Genomic DNA, 16071 nt, shown 5'->3' with positions numbered 1-16071 from the left:
CAGTTGCTATCTGGTAACCCTGGGAATAACTGAATCACATTTTGGATTTATGAGGATTTTTTTTCTTTTTGTTGAGCATTCTTTCCCCTTCTAGATAAAGTAGATTGTTTTGTTTGTGTAGTCTCTTCTCCTCTGACACAAATGGTGTATAATGCACAGATGACTAAGGTATCACCAGAATGTTCCAGACACCAGAGATGTTTCTGAATGCTTCTGGTTATACACAATATTGAAACTGTTTTTTCTACCTCTGACATTATTTCTAGTAATAACTAACCATTTGAATTTAGCACTGATTTTATTTCTGATGCACAAAACCAAATGTATTTTTCTGCCCATTCAGTTGTATGTAGTATGAAACAATTTTTAATTATTACATACTATTAATGATAGTGACTATATAATAACTATAGTGACCATATATTGACTATTTAATGGTCCCATACTGTTTTGCACAGAATTCTTTGCCTCATTCAGTGCACAGGTTGGATGTGAAAGGATGCAAAACTCAGATTGCACAGGCAACCATAAATCGGGCTTTTTTTTAACTGTGTGAAATCCGTAATACCTTCAGCCTGTAAAATTTACATCTGGAGAAAAGGATGTGTAGTTAAGCAGAAATGCAATACATACATCTGAAGTAGGAGAGAGATTCTTACAATTCAGGTGTTGTTTTTAACTAGAAAGACTTCTGAATGTGTGTTTTGGGTTTTGTTTTATTAGAGTCCAGATTATCAATACCTAATGAACTCTGCATCCCTACCAGAAACTAGATCCAAGATACAGAAAGAAAGCAGTATGGATACAGGCTGTTCTCCATCAACAGAAACGCTACACGCTGTCCAGGATGTAAATGCTTACGATGAAGTTTGTGAAAATGTTTTAGGGTAATATTTTAACTAGAACACTCAAGTTGATGTAATTGCTCAGCTAAGCGGGAAACATTGGCATGCTACATACAAATCGTATCTTCTTGATTTACAGCCAAATTCTGCTTTTTTTCTGCAAATTCTGCTCATATATATTCATAATTGTTTAAGGCAATTGGAGTTGTAGGCAGGTTGCAAGGGAGTGTAGTGGGAGATGCTCTTATGGAGCAAAATTTCATCCTTATTTGTTAATTATAGTCTTTACTCAGCAGAAATTTCTATGCAGATATAAATAAATAATTCCACTGAAATATAACTGAACTTGTTCTTTTTTATAATGTTCTAATATGTATCAGTTTTGTAACCAGATCCTTTCACATTCCATTGTGCAGTTTACACATTACTATTTGTTTTTGCTGTCTATATCTATTATTTGTGTTGATGTACTTCTGTCTGGACATATTCCATTTGACAGGCTGTACCATATAATTAATTTTGAGGAAGCTCAAAACTACCTCAAAATATATACAGAACAATGAATATTCCTCATTTTTTGTTTATAAAAAATCCAAACAAAAAAATATTAGACTTGAACATTTGTTCTCATCAGAGATATGGGCAGGAATTTAAATTTGACCGCTTTTGGAGGGGCACATTAAAAACATCATATGAGGACACCCTCGCTATAACAAACCTCTGGGGATCAGAGCCATTTGGCTGTTATAGCCAAGGTTTTGTTATAGCAAAAGAGAGGGGGCCACAGCTTCTCTGGGCCCAGGGCTGTTGGGGGTGGGGACACACAGCTCCTCTGAGACTAGAGGAGTTCTGTGCCGTGGCCCCGGGTGCGGAAGGCGCTGTTAGCTCCCACCACCACTCTAGGCTCACAGGAGCTCTGTGACCTTGCTGATTATTGGGTGGGCCCATGCCCATGCTTGGGCTCCCCCCTACCTTGTGCATGTCCTTGGTTTGCATGACTGGAGCCAAGGTTGTGTCGTACTTTTGTTATAAACCTTGATTTTCAGAGATTTAGAACTTGACTGTGTAAATTTACACCAATCTGGAATTTGGCATTTATGATCATAGCAAAACTGCATACTTTTACTAAATTATAAAAAGAATAGTTCATGTAAAAATCTCACCAATGTATAGGAAATATCAGATAGTTTTAATGATTTGTGTGCACTTCAATACACAAACTCAAAGATAGAAAAAAATGGATGATACTTACTGGTCAAACTAACAAAAAAACCCAATTGTTATAGGTAAAATAAGCACAACTTATTAAATAATGAATGCATACAGCCTCCCTATATACTTATGTCATACATAAATGCATTATTCACTTATTTTTTGTAATTTGATCTGTTATACTAATTTACAGAATATCTACAAAAACAAAACATTCTGAAAAGAATGAAATGAATGAGAGTTATTCTGTAACTCACAGTACTGAAGAAGGAGTAATAGGTTTTGATGAAGAAGAAGTGGGAGCATTCCTGAAGAAGGAAATAGATGCAACTTCAGAAACTGAAGGTTTGCTCCTTTAGCAAAAATATTCTTTTTTTTATACCATATCCCTTTATCTTAATAAAGTTGTCAGCCATGTAGTTTACTGATTGTATGTACTTTATTTTCTTTATGAATTACATCCCTTTATTTCATAGAGCTCTTTGAAGAACCATTTGGAGTTCCAAAAAGCCCCAGTATTTCTGTCAGCATTAAACCTGTACAACAACAAAAAGAGGAGGCAAGTTACTCTCTCAGATGAATGAAACAATTACTTTTAAATATTATATTCAAAATGCATTATTCCCTGTTATATATAATGGGGGGGGCCTTAAAGTACTCAGTGTTCACCAGACTGCTCCCCTTAAGTCAATGGTACAATGCCCATTGATTTTAACAATAGTAAAGTTAGGCCAACACTGTGCACTTTTGAAAATCTTACCCAATGCTTATAAAAAGAACTATGGGGGGGAGGGGTGGGGGGTGATTCTGGTTTAACATGCTGCTTGTACTGAATACTGTCTATTTTTACATTTAGCTCTTTGACTAACAGTAATCTAGTATTTCTCTTCATTATAATGCAAAGTAATGCACATTGGAAAACATAATCTCAACTACACATCTAAATTATGGGGTCTAAAGTAGCTGTTACCACTCAAGAAAGAGATCCTAGAGTCATCATGGATAGTTCTCTGAAAACATCTGCTCAAGTGCAGTGACAATCAAAAAAGCTGAGAAAGTTAGGAACCATTAGGAAAGGGATAAAAAATAAAGCAGAAATTATCATAATGCCACTGTGTAAATCCATGTTATGCCCATACTTTAAATACTGCGTACAATTCTGATGGCCCCATCTCAGAAAAGATGAATTGGAAAAAGTACAGAGAAAAGCAACAAAAATTATTAGGGGTATGGAGCAGCTTCCTTATGAGAAGAGATTAAAAAAAATTGGGAGTATTCATTTTAGAAGAGACAACTAAAGGGGACTATGGTAGAGGCCTATAAAAGCATGACTGATGTGGAGAAAGTAAATAAGGAAATGTTATTTACCCCTCCATATAACACGAGAACCAGGCGTCACCCAATGAAATTAATAGGCAGCAGGTTTAAAACAAAAATAATGAACTACTACTTCTCTCAATGCACAGTCACCTCAAACTCATTTCCAGGAGATGTGAAAGCCAAAGGTGCAACTGGATTCAAAAACTAATTAGATAAATTCATGGAGGATAGGTCTATCAATGGCTATTAGTCAGGATGGCTAGGGGCACATGCTCTGAGTGTCCCTAAGCCTCTGACTGCCAGAAACCGGGACTGGACAACAGAGGATGAATTACTCAATAATTGCCCTGTTGTTTTCATTTCCTCTGAAGCATCTGGCACCAGTCACTGTTGGAAGACAGATTACTGGTTTAGACAGACTATTGGTCTGACCCAGTATGACCATTCTTATGTTCTTATAATACATGATGTTGTCTTTTAAGTAGCCAGAGCGATTATGTAATGACTTCAAATCAGTTTTATTCAGTTTACAAGTACACAGATATGTTTCTTACTTCCACTTTGAAAACTTAACGTGGGATCTGTAAATAAGCTCTATTTTTTTTCTGGCTCATGTATCACCTAAATTCGCTGTAAGCTGCATGGCTGCACAGCAGCCTATTTTGCGCCACGCAGGTGTTTAGGGAACCCGTCCCTCCCCGAGTCCCAACCTAGCCCAGTCCCCAACCTGCCGCGGCTGGGGTGGCGTGGCCTTCTGCTGGCCCCAACTCCGCTGCAGCCCGGCTCTGCTGTGGCAGCCAGGGTGTGGCCCAGCTGAGTGTGGCCCCAGTTGCGGTCCAGCCTGGTTGCAGATGCGGCCAGGGCGGTGGAGCACAGACCTAGGTGCGGCGCGGGCGCAGACCCAGACCCAGCCTTGGCTTGGGCACCCCTCAGGGACCAGGGAAGGGGCACCTATCCTGCAGCCCCAGCCCTGGAGCTGCCGTGGGGGGAGAGAGCTGAGGGGTGGAGGGGGGGTGAAGTCCTCTCTCCCTGCCATAGCCCCGGAGCACCCTCCTGCCCCCAAATCGCTCATACCCAGAGCCCACACCCCCAGCTGGAGCCCTCAAACCTCTGCACCCCAAATCTCTGCCCCAGCCCTGAGCCCGCTCCCACACTCCAAACCCCTCAGCCCCACCCCCACCACATTAATTTTGTTATGTGCACCAATATGAAACTGATGTGTCACATATCACCTCCATATTGGTGCATATAACAAAATTCATTCCGCGCATGGGTGGGAAAAATTAGAGGGAACACTGATCACCACCAGTATCAAAGATTCAGTACTAGGAAATTGGTCAAGAATTCTTTTGCTGATGTGTGAATCAGAATAGAATCTGGTTGACCTTCATGTAGCACTTTAGAACCAATGCAACGAACAGGATTAAAAATATGTACTATTGTCCTCAATTCTGCCATGTGGCTTACTAGGGTTGGACCCTTGTGCCTGGTGCAAAATCCTGGGCTTTGCTACTCCTGGAAATAATTATTCATAGGGTCAGTCCTTTTAACTTGTAATCATTTTGTTGGTTTATTTTTTGTTTTTTTGCTTGTTTGTAATTGTTTTGTTTCCATGCTACCAAGGGGAATAGTAATAGGTGGATGCCTGATTAGCAAGGTGATACTGCTGCACAGGCCTGATTCTATGGCAATCTAGTGAACTGAATTTTAGAAATGGTTGAAAACTCATGATAGGTATGATTAAATTTAGTTAAAGAAGTCATTAGGACACCTCCTTGCATTTTCTATAGTTCTGTAGCTATGCAAAAACTAGGATGTTTGGATTATTACAAAAAATAATCTGAATTTGACCACATGGATGATTAATCAGAAACCGTCTAGGATTTTCATAATAATCTATTTAGGCAGAAGTATGCTGAAGCAAATATATACATATTCATATGCATCTTTTTAAATTGCAGCATATCTCCACTCTAGATATAGAATTTCCATGGGAAGAACCCATGATGGAAAAGTTAGAAGAAAAAAAAGCCAAACAAAATGGGTAAGAGAAATTGATATCATTAGCATTTCAAAAGAATTAGTTTATTACTACCTTGTTAAATTTATAAAGAGAGAGTATTATTCTTAATTAAAAAAAGATTTGTTCTTGGTCATAACAACATACTTATAGTTTGAAGCTAAATTCCAGCCTCCCTTCCATTTCTGGTGCGTGCTAGTGTATTATTGCAGGGTTGGCCATGAGAAGCTTGGTATCTACAACTGAGTGTTTATCTTAAGAACAAAGCAAATGTGTTCTTCAGTAATTGAAGAATACAATCAAGTCGCTTCAATACATTATTTCAGGATTTTTACAGAGAACCCCCATTTCCTTATATTAATTAAAAACATTTTTAAAGTTGTTGAAGCATTTGTCTTTTCAATGAAAAACCATATAAAGAATTACAGGAACTCTGCATAGACCATCTCTTGAGTGTCTCTCGTGGTCTTATGTTTGAATTGATAACTTATGTGGCTTACTTGTGTGATTCAATTGTGAGTTTCTCAAAGAAAGATATTTGTATTTTTCTGCATGTTTTTTTTTTTAAATGTCACGTTCGCTGTCTGGAATCTGGATCCCCAACTGCTGGTCTGATATTTTTCTTGATGATTGGAGGAGAGCAGCTCAACTCCTTTCAAACTGGCAAACTTGTACCAGTCACTCCCTCCAATCTGTTTCCCTGTTTGAGACTACTTCCTTTATCATTAATTATTTAAAATCTTCACCTGGATTTCAAGAAATCCAGACAATGTCTTACCAGTTACGATGGCATGTGAACTGAATCAAACTAGCTAGGGACATAAAGAGTAACAAGCACATTCTACAAACACATTAGAAGCCAGAGGAAGGCCAAGAACAGAGTAGGCCCATTACGCAATGATGGGAGAAAGAAAATAAGAGAAAATGTGGAAATGGCAGAGGTGCTGAATGACTTCTTTGTTTCGATTTTCACCAAGAAGGTTGGTGGCGATTGGACACCTAACATAGTGAATGCTAGCGAAAATGAGGTAGGATCAGAGTCTAAAATAGGGAAAAAGAAGTAAAAAATTACTTAGACAAAGTTAGATGTCTTCAAATCACCAGGGCCTGATAAAATGCATCCTAGAATACTCAAGGAGCTGACTGAGGAGATACCCAAGCCATTAGCAATTATCTTTGAAAAGTCATGGAAGACTGAAGACGTTCCAGAAGACTGGAAAAGGGAAAATATAGTTCCCATCTATAAAAAGAGAAATAAGGACAACCTGGGAAATGACAGACCAGTCAGCTTAACTTCTGTACCCAGAAAGATAATGGAGCAAATAATTAAGCAATCAATTTGCAAACACTGAGAAGATAATGAGGTGATAAGTAACCGTCAGCGTGGATTTGTCAAGAACAAATTGTGTCAAACCAACCTGATAGCTTTCTTTGACAGGGTAACAAGCTTTGTCGATGGGGGGAAGCAGTAGATGTGGTATATCTTGACTTTAGTAACGCTTTTGATACTGTCTCGCATGACCTTCTCACAAACAAACTAGGGAAATACAACCTAGATGGAGATACTATAAGGTGGGTGCATAACTGGTTGGAAAATTGTTCCCAGAGAGTAATCATCAGTGGTTCACAGGCATGCTGGAAGGGCATAACGCGTGGGGTCCCGCAGAGATCGGTTCTGGGTCTGGTTCTGGTTCTGTTCAATACCTTCATTAATAATAGAATCATAGAAGATTAGGTTGGAAGAGACCTCAGGAGGTCATCTAGTCCAACCCCCTGCTCAAAGCTGGACCACTCCAACTAAATCATCCCAGACAGGACTTTGTCAAGCCGGGCCTTAAAAACCTTTTAAGGGTGGAGATTCCACCCCCTCCCTGGGTAAGCCATTGTAGTGCTTCACCACTCTCCTAGTGAAATAGTTGTTCCTAATATCCACCCTAGACCTCCCCCACTGCAACTTGAGACCTTTCCTCTTTGTTCTATCATCTGTCACCTCTGAGAACAGCCAAGCTCCATCCTCTTTGGAACCCCCCTTCAGGTAATTGAAGGCTGCTATCAAATCTCCTCTCACTCTTCTCTTCTGCAGACTAAATAAGCCCAGTTCCCTCAGCCTCTCCTCGTAAATCATGTGCCCCAACTGCCTGATCATTTTTGTTGCCCTCCACTGGACTCTCTCCAATTAGTCTACATCTTTTCTGTAGTGGGGACCCAAAACTGGATGCACCAGTGCCGAATAAAGGGGAATAATCACTTCCCTTGATCTGCTGGCAATGCTGCTACTAATGCAGCCCAGTATGCCTTTAGCCTTCTTGGCAACAAGGGTAGACTGCTGACTCGTATCCAGCTTCTCATCCACTGTAATCCCCAGGTCCTTTTCTACAGAACTGCTGCTTAGCCAGTCAGCCCCCAGCTTGTGGCAGTGCATGGGATTCTTCCATCCTAAGTGCAGAACTCTGGACTTGTCCTTGTTGAACCTCATCAGATTTCTTTAGGCCCAATCCTCCAATTTGTCTAGGTCACTCTGGACCCTATCCTTACCCTCCAGCGTATCTACCTCTCCCCCCAGTTCAGTGTCATCTGCGAACTTGCGGAGGGTGCAATTCGTCCCATCCTCCAGATCATTAATGAAGATGTTAAACAAAACCGGACCCAGGTCTGACCCCTGGGGTACTCTGCTTGATACCGGCTGCCAACTAGACATTGAGCCGTTGATCACTACCCATTGAGCCCAACAATCTAGCCAGCTTTCTATCCACCTTATAGTCCATTCATCCAATCCATACTTTTTTAACTTGCTGTGATGAATATTGTGGGAGACCGTATCAAAAGCTTTGCTAAAGTCAAGATATATCACGTCCACCGCTTTCCCCATATCCACAGAGCTAGTTATCTCATCATAGAAGGCAATCAGGTTGGTCAGGCATGAATTGCCCTTGGTGAATCCATGTTGACTGTTCCTGATCACCTTGCTGTCTTCCAAGTGTTTCAAAATGGTTTCTTTGAGGACCTGCTCCATGATTTTTCCAGGGACTGAGGTGAGACTGACGGGTCTGTAGTTCTCTGGGTTCTCCTTCTTCCCTTTTTTAAAGATGGGCACTATATTTGCCTTTTTCCAATCACTCGGGACCTTCCCCCAAGCGCCATAAGTTTTCAAAGATAATGGCCAATGGCTCTGCTATCACATCAGCCAACTCCCTCAGCACCCTTGGATGCATTAGATCTGGACCCATGGACTTGTGCATGTCCAGCTTTTCTAAATAGTCTTTAACCTGTTCTTTCACCACTGAGGGCTGCTCACCTCCTCCCCATACTGTGCTGCCCAGGACAGCAGTGTGGGAGCTGCCCTTGTCTGTGAAGACTGAGGCAAAAAAATCATTGAGTACTTCAGCTTTTTCCACATCATCTGTCACTAGGTTGCCTCCCCCATTCATTAAGGGTCCCACATTTTCCCTGACCTTTTTCTTGTTGCTAACAAACCTATAGAAGCCCTTCTTGTTACCCTTCACATCCCTTGCTAGCTGCAACTCCAGTTGTGTTTTGGCCTTCCTGATTACACCCCGCATGCTCGAACCATATTTTTGTACTCCTTCCTAGTCATCTGTCCAAGTTTCCACTTCTTGTAAGCTTCCTTTTTGTGTTTAAGCTCACCGAAGATTTCACTGTTAAGCCAAGCTGGTTGCCTGCTATATTTGTTGATCTTTCTCCACATCGGGATGGCTTGTTCCTGCACCCTCAATAAGGCTTCTTTAAAATACAGCCAGCTTTCCTGGACTCCTTTTCCCCTCATATTAGCCTCCCAGAGGATCCTGCCCATCAGTTCCCTGAGAGAGTCAAAATCTGCTTTTCTGAAGTCCAGGGTCTGTATTTTGCTACTCTCCTTTCTTCGTTTTGTGAGGATCCTGAACTCAACCATTTCGTGGTCACTGCTGCCTTGGTTGCGACCCACTTGCTACTTCCCATACCAATTCTTCCCTGTTTGTAAGCAGGAGGTCAAGAGGAGACTGGCCCCTGGTTGGACCAGGAAGTTGTCCCCAACACTCTCCAAAAACTTCCTGGATTGTCTGTGCACTACTGTATTGCTCTTCCAGCAGATGTCAGGGTGATTGAAGTCCCCCATTAGAACCAGGGCCTGTGCTCTGGAAACTTCAGTTAATTGTCTGAAGAAATCCTCGTTTACCTCATCCTCCTGGTCCGGTGGTCTATAGCACACGTCCACCTTGACATCACCCTTGTTGCTCTCCCTTATAAACATAACCCAAAGACTCTCAACAGGCTTTTCTCCAGTTTCATACTGGAGCTCTGAGCAATCATACCACTCTCTTACATCAATGATTTAGATAATGGCATAGAGAGTATACTTATAAAGTTTGTGGATGATACCAAGCTGGGAGGGGTTGCAAGTGCTTTGGAGGATAGGATTAAAAATAAAAATGATCTGGACAAACTGAAGAAATGGTCTGAAGTAAATAGGATGAAATTTAAAGACAAATGCAAAGTTCTCCACTTAGGAAAGAATAATCAATTGCACACATATAAAGTGGGAATGGACTGCCTAGAAAGGAGTACTGCAGAAAGGGATCTGGGGGTCATAGTGGATCACAAGCTAATTATGTGTCAACAGAGTCACACTCTTGCAAAAGAAGGCAAACATCATTCTGGGATCTATTGGCAGGAGTATTGTAAGCAAGACATGAGAAGTAATTCTTCCACTCTACTCCGCACTGATTAGCCTCAGCTGGAGTATTGTGTTCAGTTCTGGTTGCCACATTTCAGGAAAGATGTGGACAAATTGGAGACAGTCCAGAGTAGAGCAACAAAAATGATTAAAGGTGTAGAAAACATGACCTATGAGGGAAGATTGAAAAAATTGGGTTTGTTTAGTTTTGAGAAGAGAAGACTGAGAGGGGACTTAAGTTTTCAAGTACATAAAAGATTGTTTCAAGGAGGAGAGAGAGAAATTACTGTTCTTAACTTCTGAGGATAGGACAAGAAGTTATGGGCTTAAATTGCAGCAAGGGCAGTTTAGGTTGGACAGTAGGAAGAACTTCCTAACTGTCAGAGTGGCTAAGCACTGGAATAAATTTCCTAGGGAGGTTGTGGAATCTCCATCATTGGAGATTTTTAAGAGCAGTTTGGACAAACATCTGTCAGGGATGGTCTAGATCAGTGGTTCTTCCCTGGGGGTGCGAGACATGCCAGGTTTTTTTAGAAGGTAAATCATCGGAAACACAAATTAAGCACAGGGACGTAAGTACAACTTCTTTGTTTCATCAAACCTATGTATTTATTAACATTATAGACTTTTTTAATGATTACCATAATATACAAACAAAAATATATCTCGGTTTAAAGAACTGACCTACTTCAACAATTTTTTATAAGAACATATTTTGAGAACCAAAGGGGTGCCAGCTGCAGTAAAGGTTAAGAACCACTGGTCAAGATAATACTTAGTCCTGCCTTGAGTGCAGGGGACTGGACTAGATGACCTCTTGAGTTCCCTTCCAGTTCTATGATTCTATGTAATTATATTGTAATAATACTAGATTATATAGATAAAACGTCCTCAATATGTGTACAGTTTGTTGTAGTCTTTAAAATCTACATAGCTTTATAAAGTCTTCATTAGTATTTCATTACCATTTTAAGGCAGTATAATTTTTCCTTTTTGTAAAATAGGGCATATAAAAACTATCCTCAGGAGTTGCTGCGTGACATTAACTTTTCCTTTTAGAAATGCACATTTCAATCATGTTCACAGTGTCCCTTAAATGTGGGATTTTAAGGATTTTCACATTTAAGGATTTTCCTTTGTTTTGCCAAGTCAAATCAGTCCTCAGCCTTTCTGTTGCCTAGTATTTTGTGTGAATAATCAAAATCTATTCAACCATGTTGTTTGTCAGTTACTGATTGCTATGGAGACCAAGCATAAACAATCAACAATTGTGTACTCAGCTGCAGTGTTATACAGTGATAGAAGGTACTCAATTCAGTATGTCTTGGATTAAATTTACATGCATATTAGGTAAACAAGCTTGTATTTTACATACAAAATCTTTCAAAAATGTTCCATATAACTAAAAAAACAATATGCAACATATTAAAGGTTGAAACATTTATAATAAACTTATATTTTTGTCTTTCTTTACAGTATGGCTGAGGCTGTTTCCAGCACCATTCCTCATTCATTCTGTTTAGAAATGAATGCAGATGCTCCTACGTAAGAGAAACTGTAATGCATTATGTAGTAAATTATGGATTATTCCTATTAAATCTGCAGTCTTAATATTCTGTTCAGTGTTTCTTTGCAGTAAATGTATAATGTTTGCGTTTACTGTACATTGTGGTATAAGACCTACAGCCACACCACTTTGTGCTGCGATCCTGTGAGATCACAGAATCTAAGCAGGTCTGGCCAGAAATCTACTACCCATTAGAGAGGGGAAAAAATGGTTCTAATTTTAAAAAATGTGTCTTTTTTACTTTTTTCCTCCAGAAAATTGATTTTGTTTTTAAAAAAAAAAAAAATTCAAATTTCCAGAGGGGATGAATGCACACTGAAAACCTAAAACAAAGTGTCTCTTATTTTTGCTAATGGGTATCATTTTTCATTTTAACGTACCAGTTGTAAAGTTTTGATACATTTACTTCACTCTGATTCTCATCATCAGGTTCAGTGTTCAGAATCCATATCTTTTGGAAAGTGTCTAAAAATTACTATTTTTATTCCCAATACTTCAAGTAACATAGAGATTTGTGCATGTGATGATCAACCTTCTTTCACTGGTGTATCAAGTGTTCCCTATAATCGTCCGGTGTGTTCAAAGAAGCAAGAGGTCCAGGATGGAGAGCAGATATCAGAGCCATTGAACGTTTCAGAAGCTGTCAGACAGATGCTCCAAGATGAAATGTTTAAATTAGTTCAGGTAAGAATCTCTCATTATTAAAAATAATGAAACACAGATTAAACTGTTCAATTTTAAAAAAACAAGCAATATGAAAAATGATTGCTTTCAAGGTTATTCTATGATGCTTTTATGCAAATTTCTGGGTTAAAGGTAACTGAAGGTAGAAACCAATTATTTTAGGCATAATTCATGACCTTTTGACTTCTTAATCAGAAGGTTTGTGAATTTGAGGAGCAGTACAGTTTGAACAATTATATTTTTAGGAGGACTAACTGTTAACATTCTCTTAATGTCCTTTATTCATATAAATTAGGGGACATTATGAACAAACAGTAACTGTATAGTTAAAATGTTAATGAGTTAATGCTGGTACATTTGAAACTATTCCATCCTGGTATTATTCAGGTTTAGATTTCTTTGCTTTGAAATAAAGAATGCAAAGGACTATACGTTGTTGTAGGATAACATTATTATTTCACATAGCGTATTGTATCACGAAAGAAATATCGATTTAGTGTACTTGTTATTGAGACATTGGGATGTTGTTTCTGTTGCTATCTATTTTAATAGGATTATCTATAAATTTTAGGATAATCTATAGGTCTGTAAAAAGTTTTAACTAAGGATTTTGGCCAAGACCCATTTAAGCAACTTTTATAATGTTAGCTTTATTTTTGTTTACATTCTAGCTGCAGCAAGTCAACTTTCTGAACTTAATGCAAATGGTGGGATCATCCTTTGCCAGCTTGCCAAATATGCAGCATCTTCTGCAGCAGTCTCAGGCTATTCAGTTGGGAGGAAGCCAGGCTTCACACACTGTAAGAGGCAGTGGTGCTGACACATCCCTGCCTGTACAGTCTGCAGACATTTCTCCTGAGACTCAGCTGCCCACTGAAGAAAATGCTGGAAAGTCTAATAAGAAGAGCAGCTCTCCTTCTCAGGAAAGAAATATCCTAAATGATCAAAGCAGCAAAGAAAGTATACATGTAGGTAAAACCAAGCATTACTTTTTAAGAAAAAGCATATCAGATGTTATTCCATTTGAAAAATTAGAGAACTTTCTTGTAGTAATTGCATTAGACAGAATTACCAAGTAATAGAGACTACATTTAGTAACGATTTATTGTGATCTTATACATAGTTTAAAGTACTATTGTGTGTTCTTTTTTCATTTAGAATCATCCTGATGTGAATATTTCTTTAAGCCTATCAGAGAGCCAGTCCAATGGAACAGAATTTATTCCAGCATCTCAGGACTTGCTTCCTTCAGCTCCAGCCACAGCACTTCATCTGTTATCTCATTCCCTAGATATCCAGAAGACACCCAAACTTATCCCAGTTGCAAAAACCTTAAATTATGAAAATGGCTTTCCTTTGCTTAAACTTGAATCTGATCATTTGAAACCACTCAATTTATATCCATTAAAAGTTTCACAAGCTTTCATCGGGTCACTCCCCCAACCAAGGGTAGTTTGGGATCCATCTAATTCTTTACAGAACCCTCCGCTGTCATGTATGCTAGGAGACAAGACTATTTCAATGACACACTTGAATTTGAATAAATACGATCCTGAAATGATGAGGCAAGTATATGAGGAAAAGAAGAGGTGGGCAGAAGCTGAAAGCAAGAGGCCTCCTAAACTACTTAATCTGGATCAATATGAAGGAGAGCAAAATTTTGCACCTCTGCAGCACCTTCCTACAAATGTGAGTGCAGAGAAGCCACGGAGTGCTCAGCATGCTTCCTTCTATGGAACTTACCAGCATTCAGCTGGAATTCCTTTACTGCACCTGCAGCTTGACCCAGCACCTAGATTTCCACCAATTATAAGACCACCAGTCCCTGGTTCTTTAATACCCGTTAGACCTATAACTGAGGAGACCAACTGCAGAGACACATTACAGCACACAGGAATACCGATTCTTCACACTAATTTACCTCCAAAAAACAAGGTAATGGATTTTAGGAATATATTTTTCTATGTTGCAATTAAATAAGCATATTTCCTGTTGCATAGCTTCAGTCCTCATTAATGGGATAATGCCCTCACCTGTGTAATTTGGAGGAGGTCCAGCATTGTTGCTTGAGGCACCAGCACTAAGCCATGCCTTCAGCTCAGGCCACCAGATTTTCTGTCTCCAGCAGAGGAACAAGTTGGTGGTTTGGTTTCTCCCCATCATTTTGTTTTATAACTTTAATTTTTATTCATTTTCATATGGTAAAGACTTATAATCTTTCCTCCTCCTCCTCCTCCCCGCAAACCCCCCCCCCCCCCCCGTCCCCGGATCAGGTTATTTGATAGCATGTTTGTTTCAACCACTTGGACCCGCCACTGCAGTGCCTCCTCTCCAGGATTTCTCTGCCCCCACTCTGGGATGGTGGAGCTGTTCTGCAAACACTGAGCTAAAGTGTTGCCTGTGTGAGGCAGTATTTACAGGCTCTACAGAGGGTGAATTACAGCCAACTCTCACAGTGAAGGGACAGAGTGTTGGACCGGCATGTTGAATCCCTTCTTCCCCAAAGAGCCTTAACTCCATTACAGAAAAGCTCAGGAGCATCTGAACATTTCAGGGAGAAAGTATAAGGATGAGAAGGATCCTATCCAGTCAGCTTGGGGTAAGACACACAACAGACTCAGGTTGGAGGGGGAAGATTTTCTGACTACTCTCTGGATACTGAAGGGGGTCCTCAGCTCCATAGGGGAAAAAAAGTAGGGCTTCTAAAGACCTCTGCTTCCTCTCATTGTAAATTTGGAGGTTGTCATGATGCTCAGGAGTGAGTTATGCAAACCCCAGAGACTTGGTCCCAAAAATGCAAAAGCAAGCATCATATTTGCAAGGCAGCAGTTCATAACACCTCCATATAAGGGAGCGTTTGCTAGAGCCATTCTCCTATGCAGAGGCTCTCACAGTGCTCTGTAACACTGTGCTCTGCCCCTTGCCCTATGATGTGTCACTCCAGGCATGTAGAGAACCTGTCTATTCTGTGAAGCACTTCCTCAGGCTACAGTTAATGGGAATTGGGTCTATCTGGCATACAGCCCAAGGACCCTGACTCTAAGGAAAGGGGCTCAGATTTCAAGCACCAACAGAATGTGATTTGTGCCTTCTACATGTCAGCAATAAATCCTTGCCCTGTCAAAGAAAAGGGCTCAGGATTATGAAAGAGTCTCTCTCCACTCCACTCTTGCTCCACAGACTGGCTCTATATTAAAGCATAAGGAGCACTTCAGGCAGTCTGTGACCAGATCAGAGTCACATGAGGATTCCACTCCCCATGAATGGTACCAAGCTGGGAGAGGAAGTGCTTGGAGAACAGTATTAGAATTGAAAATGATCTTGACAAACTAGAGAAATTGTCAGAAATAAATAGGACAAAATTCAATAAGGACAAATGCAAAGTACTTAGGAAGGAATACTCAATTGCACAAATACAAAAATGGGGAAATGTCTGCCTAGGAAGGAGTATTGCAGAAAAGGATCTCAGGGTTATAGTGGATCACAAAACTAAATATGAGTCAACAATGTAATAGTTTTGCAAAAAAAAATCTAATTCCAGAATGTGTTACCAGAGTGTTGTAAGCAAGACACGAGAAGTAATCACTCTACTCAGCACTGATAAAGCCTCAGTTAGAGTACTGTGTCCAGTTCTGGGCACCACACTTTGGGAAAGATGTGAACAAATTGGAGAAAATCCAGAGTGCAACAAAAATTATTCAAGATCTAGAAAACACGACCTATGAGGAAGTATTGATTACAGCACACTATG

The 16071-nt window shown here is 39.9% G+C and overlaps 1 protein-coding gene across 2 annotated transcripts in view; it reads left to right on the top strand.

The window, feature by feature from the left end:
• The window catches only part of CPLANE1 (ciliogenesis and planar polarity effector complex subunit 1), a 180072-nt gene that overhangs the window by 102644 nt on the left and 61357 nt on the right, over positions 1-16071 (top strand). For both annotated transcript variants that reach the window (XM_084628687.1, XM_084628686.1), the window contains exons 27-34: positions 724-887; positions 2251-2402; positions 2534-2616; positions 5339-5421; positions 11546-11614; positions 12137-12320; positions 12992-13288; positions 13479-14255. In XM_084628687.1, the coding sequence (XP_084484813.1) occupies positions 724-887; positions 2251-2402; positions 2534-2616; positions 5339-5421; positions 11546-11614; positions 12137-12320; positions 12992-13288; positions 13479-14255 (1809 nt within the window). The remainder of the gene's footprint in view (positions 1-723; positions 888-2250; positions 2403-2533; positions 2617-5338; positions 5422-11545; positions 11615-12136; positions 12321-12991; positions 13289-13478; positions 14256-16071) is intronic.

Source organism: Lepidochelys olivacea (genome assembly GCF_965140295.1).
Source record: "Lepidochelys olivacea isolate rLepOli2 genome assembly, chromosome: 5".
NCBI lineage: Eukaryota > Metazoa > Chordata > Testudines > Cheloniidae > Lepidochelys > Lepidochelys olivacea.
Note: the sequence above shows the minus strand (reverse complement) of the source record. Positions and strands in the feature narration are given on the sequence as shown.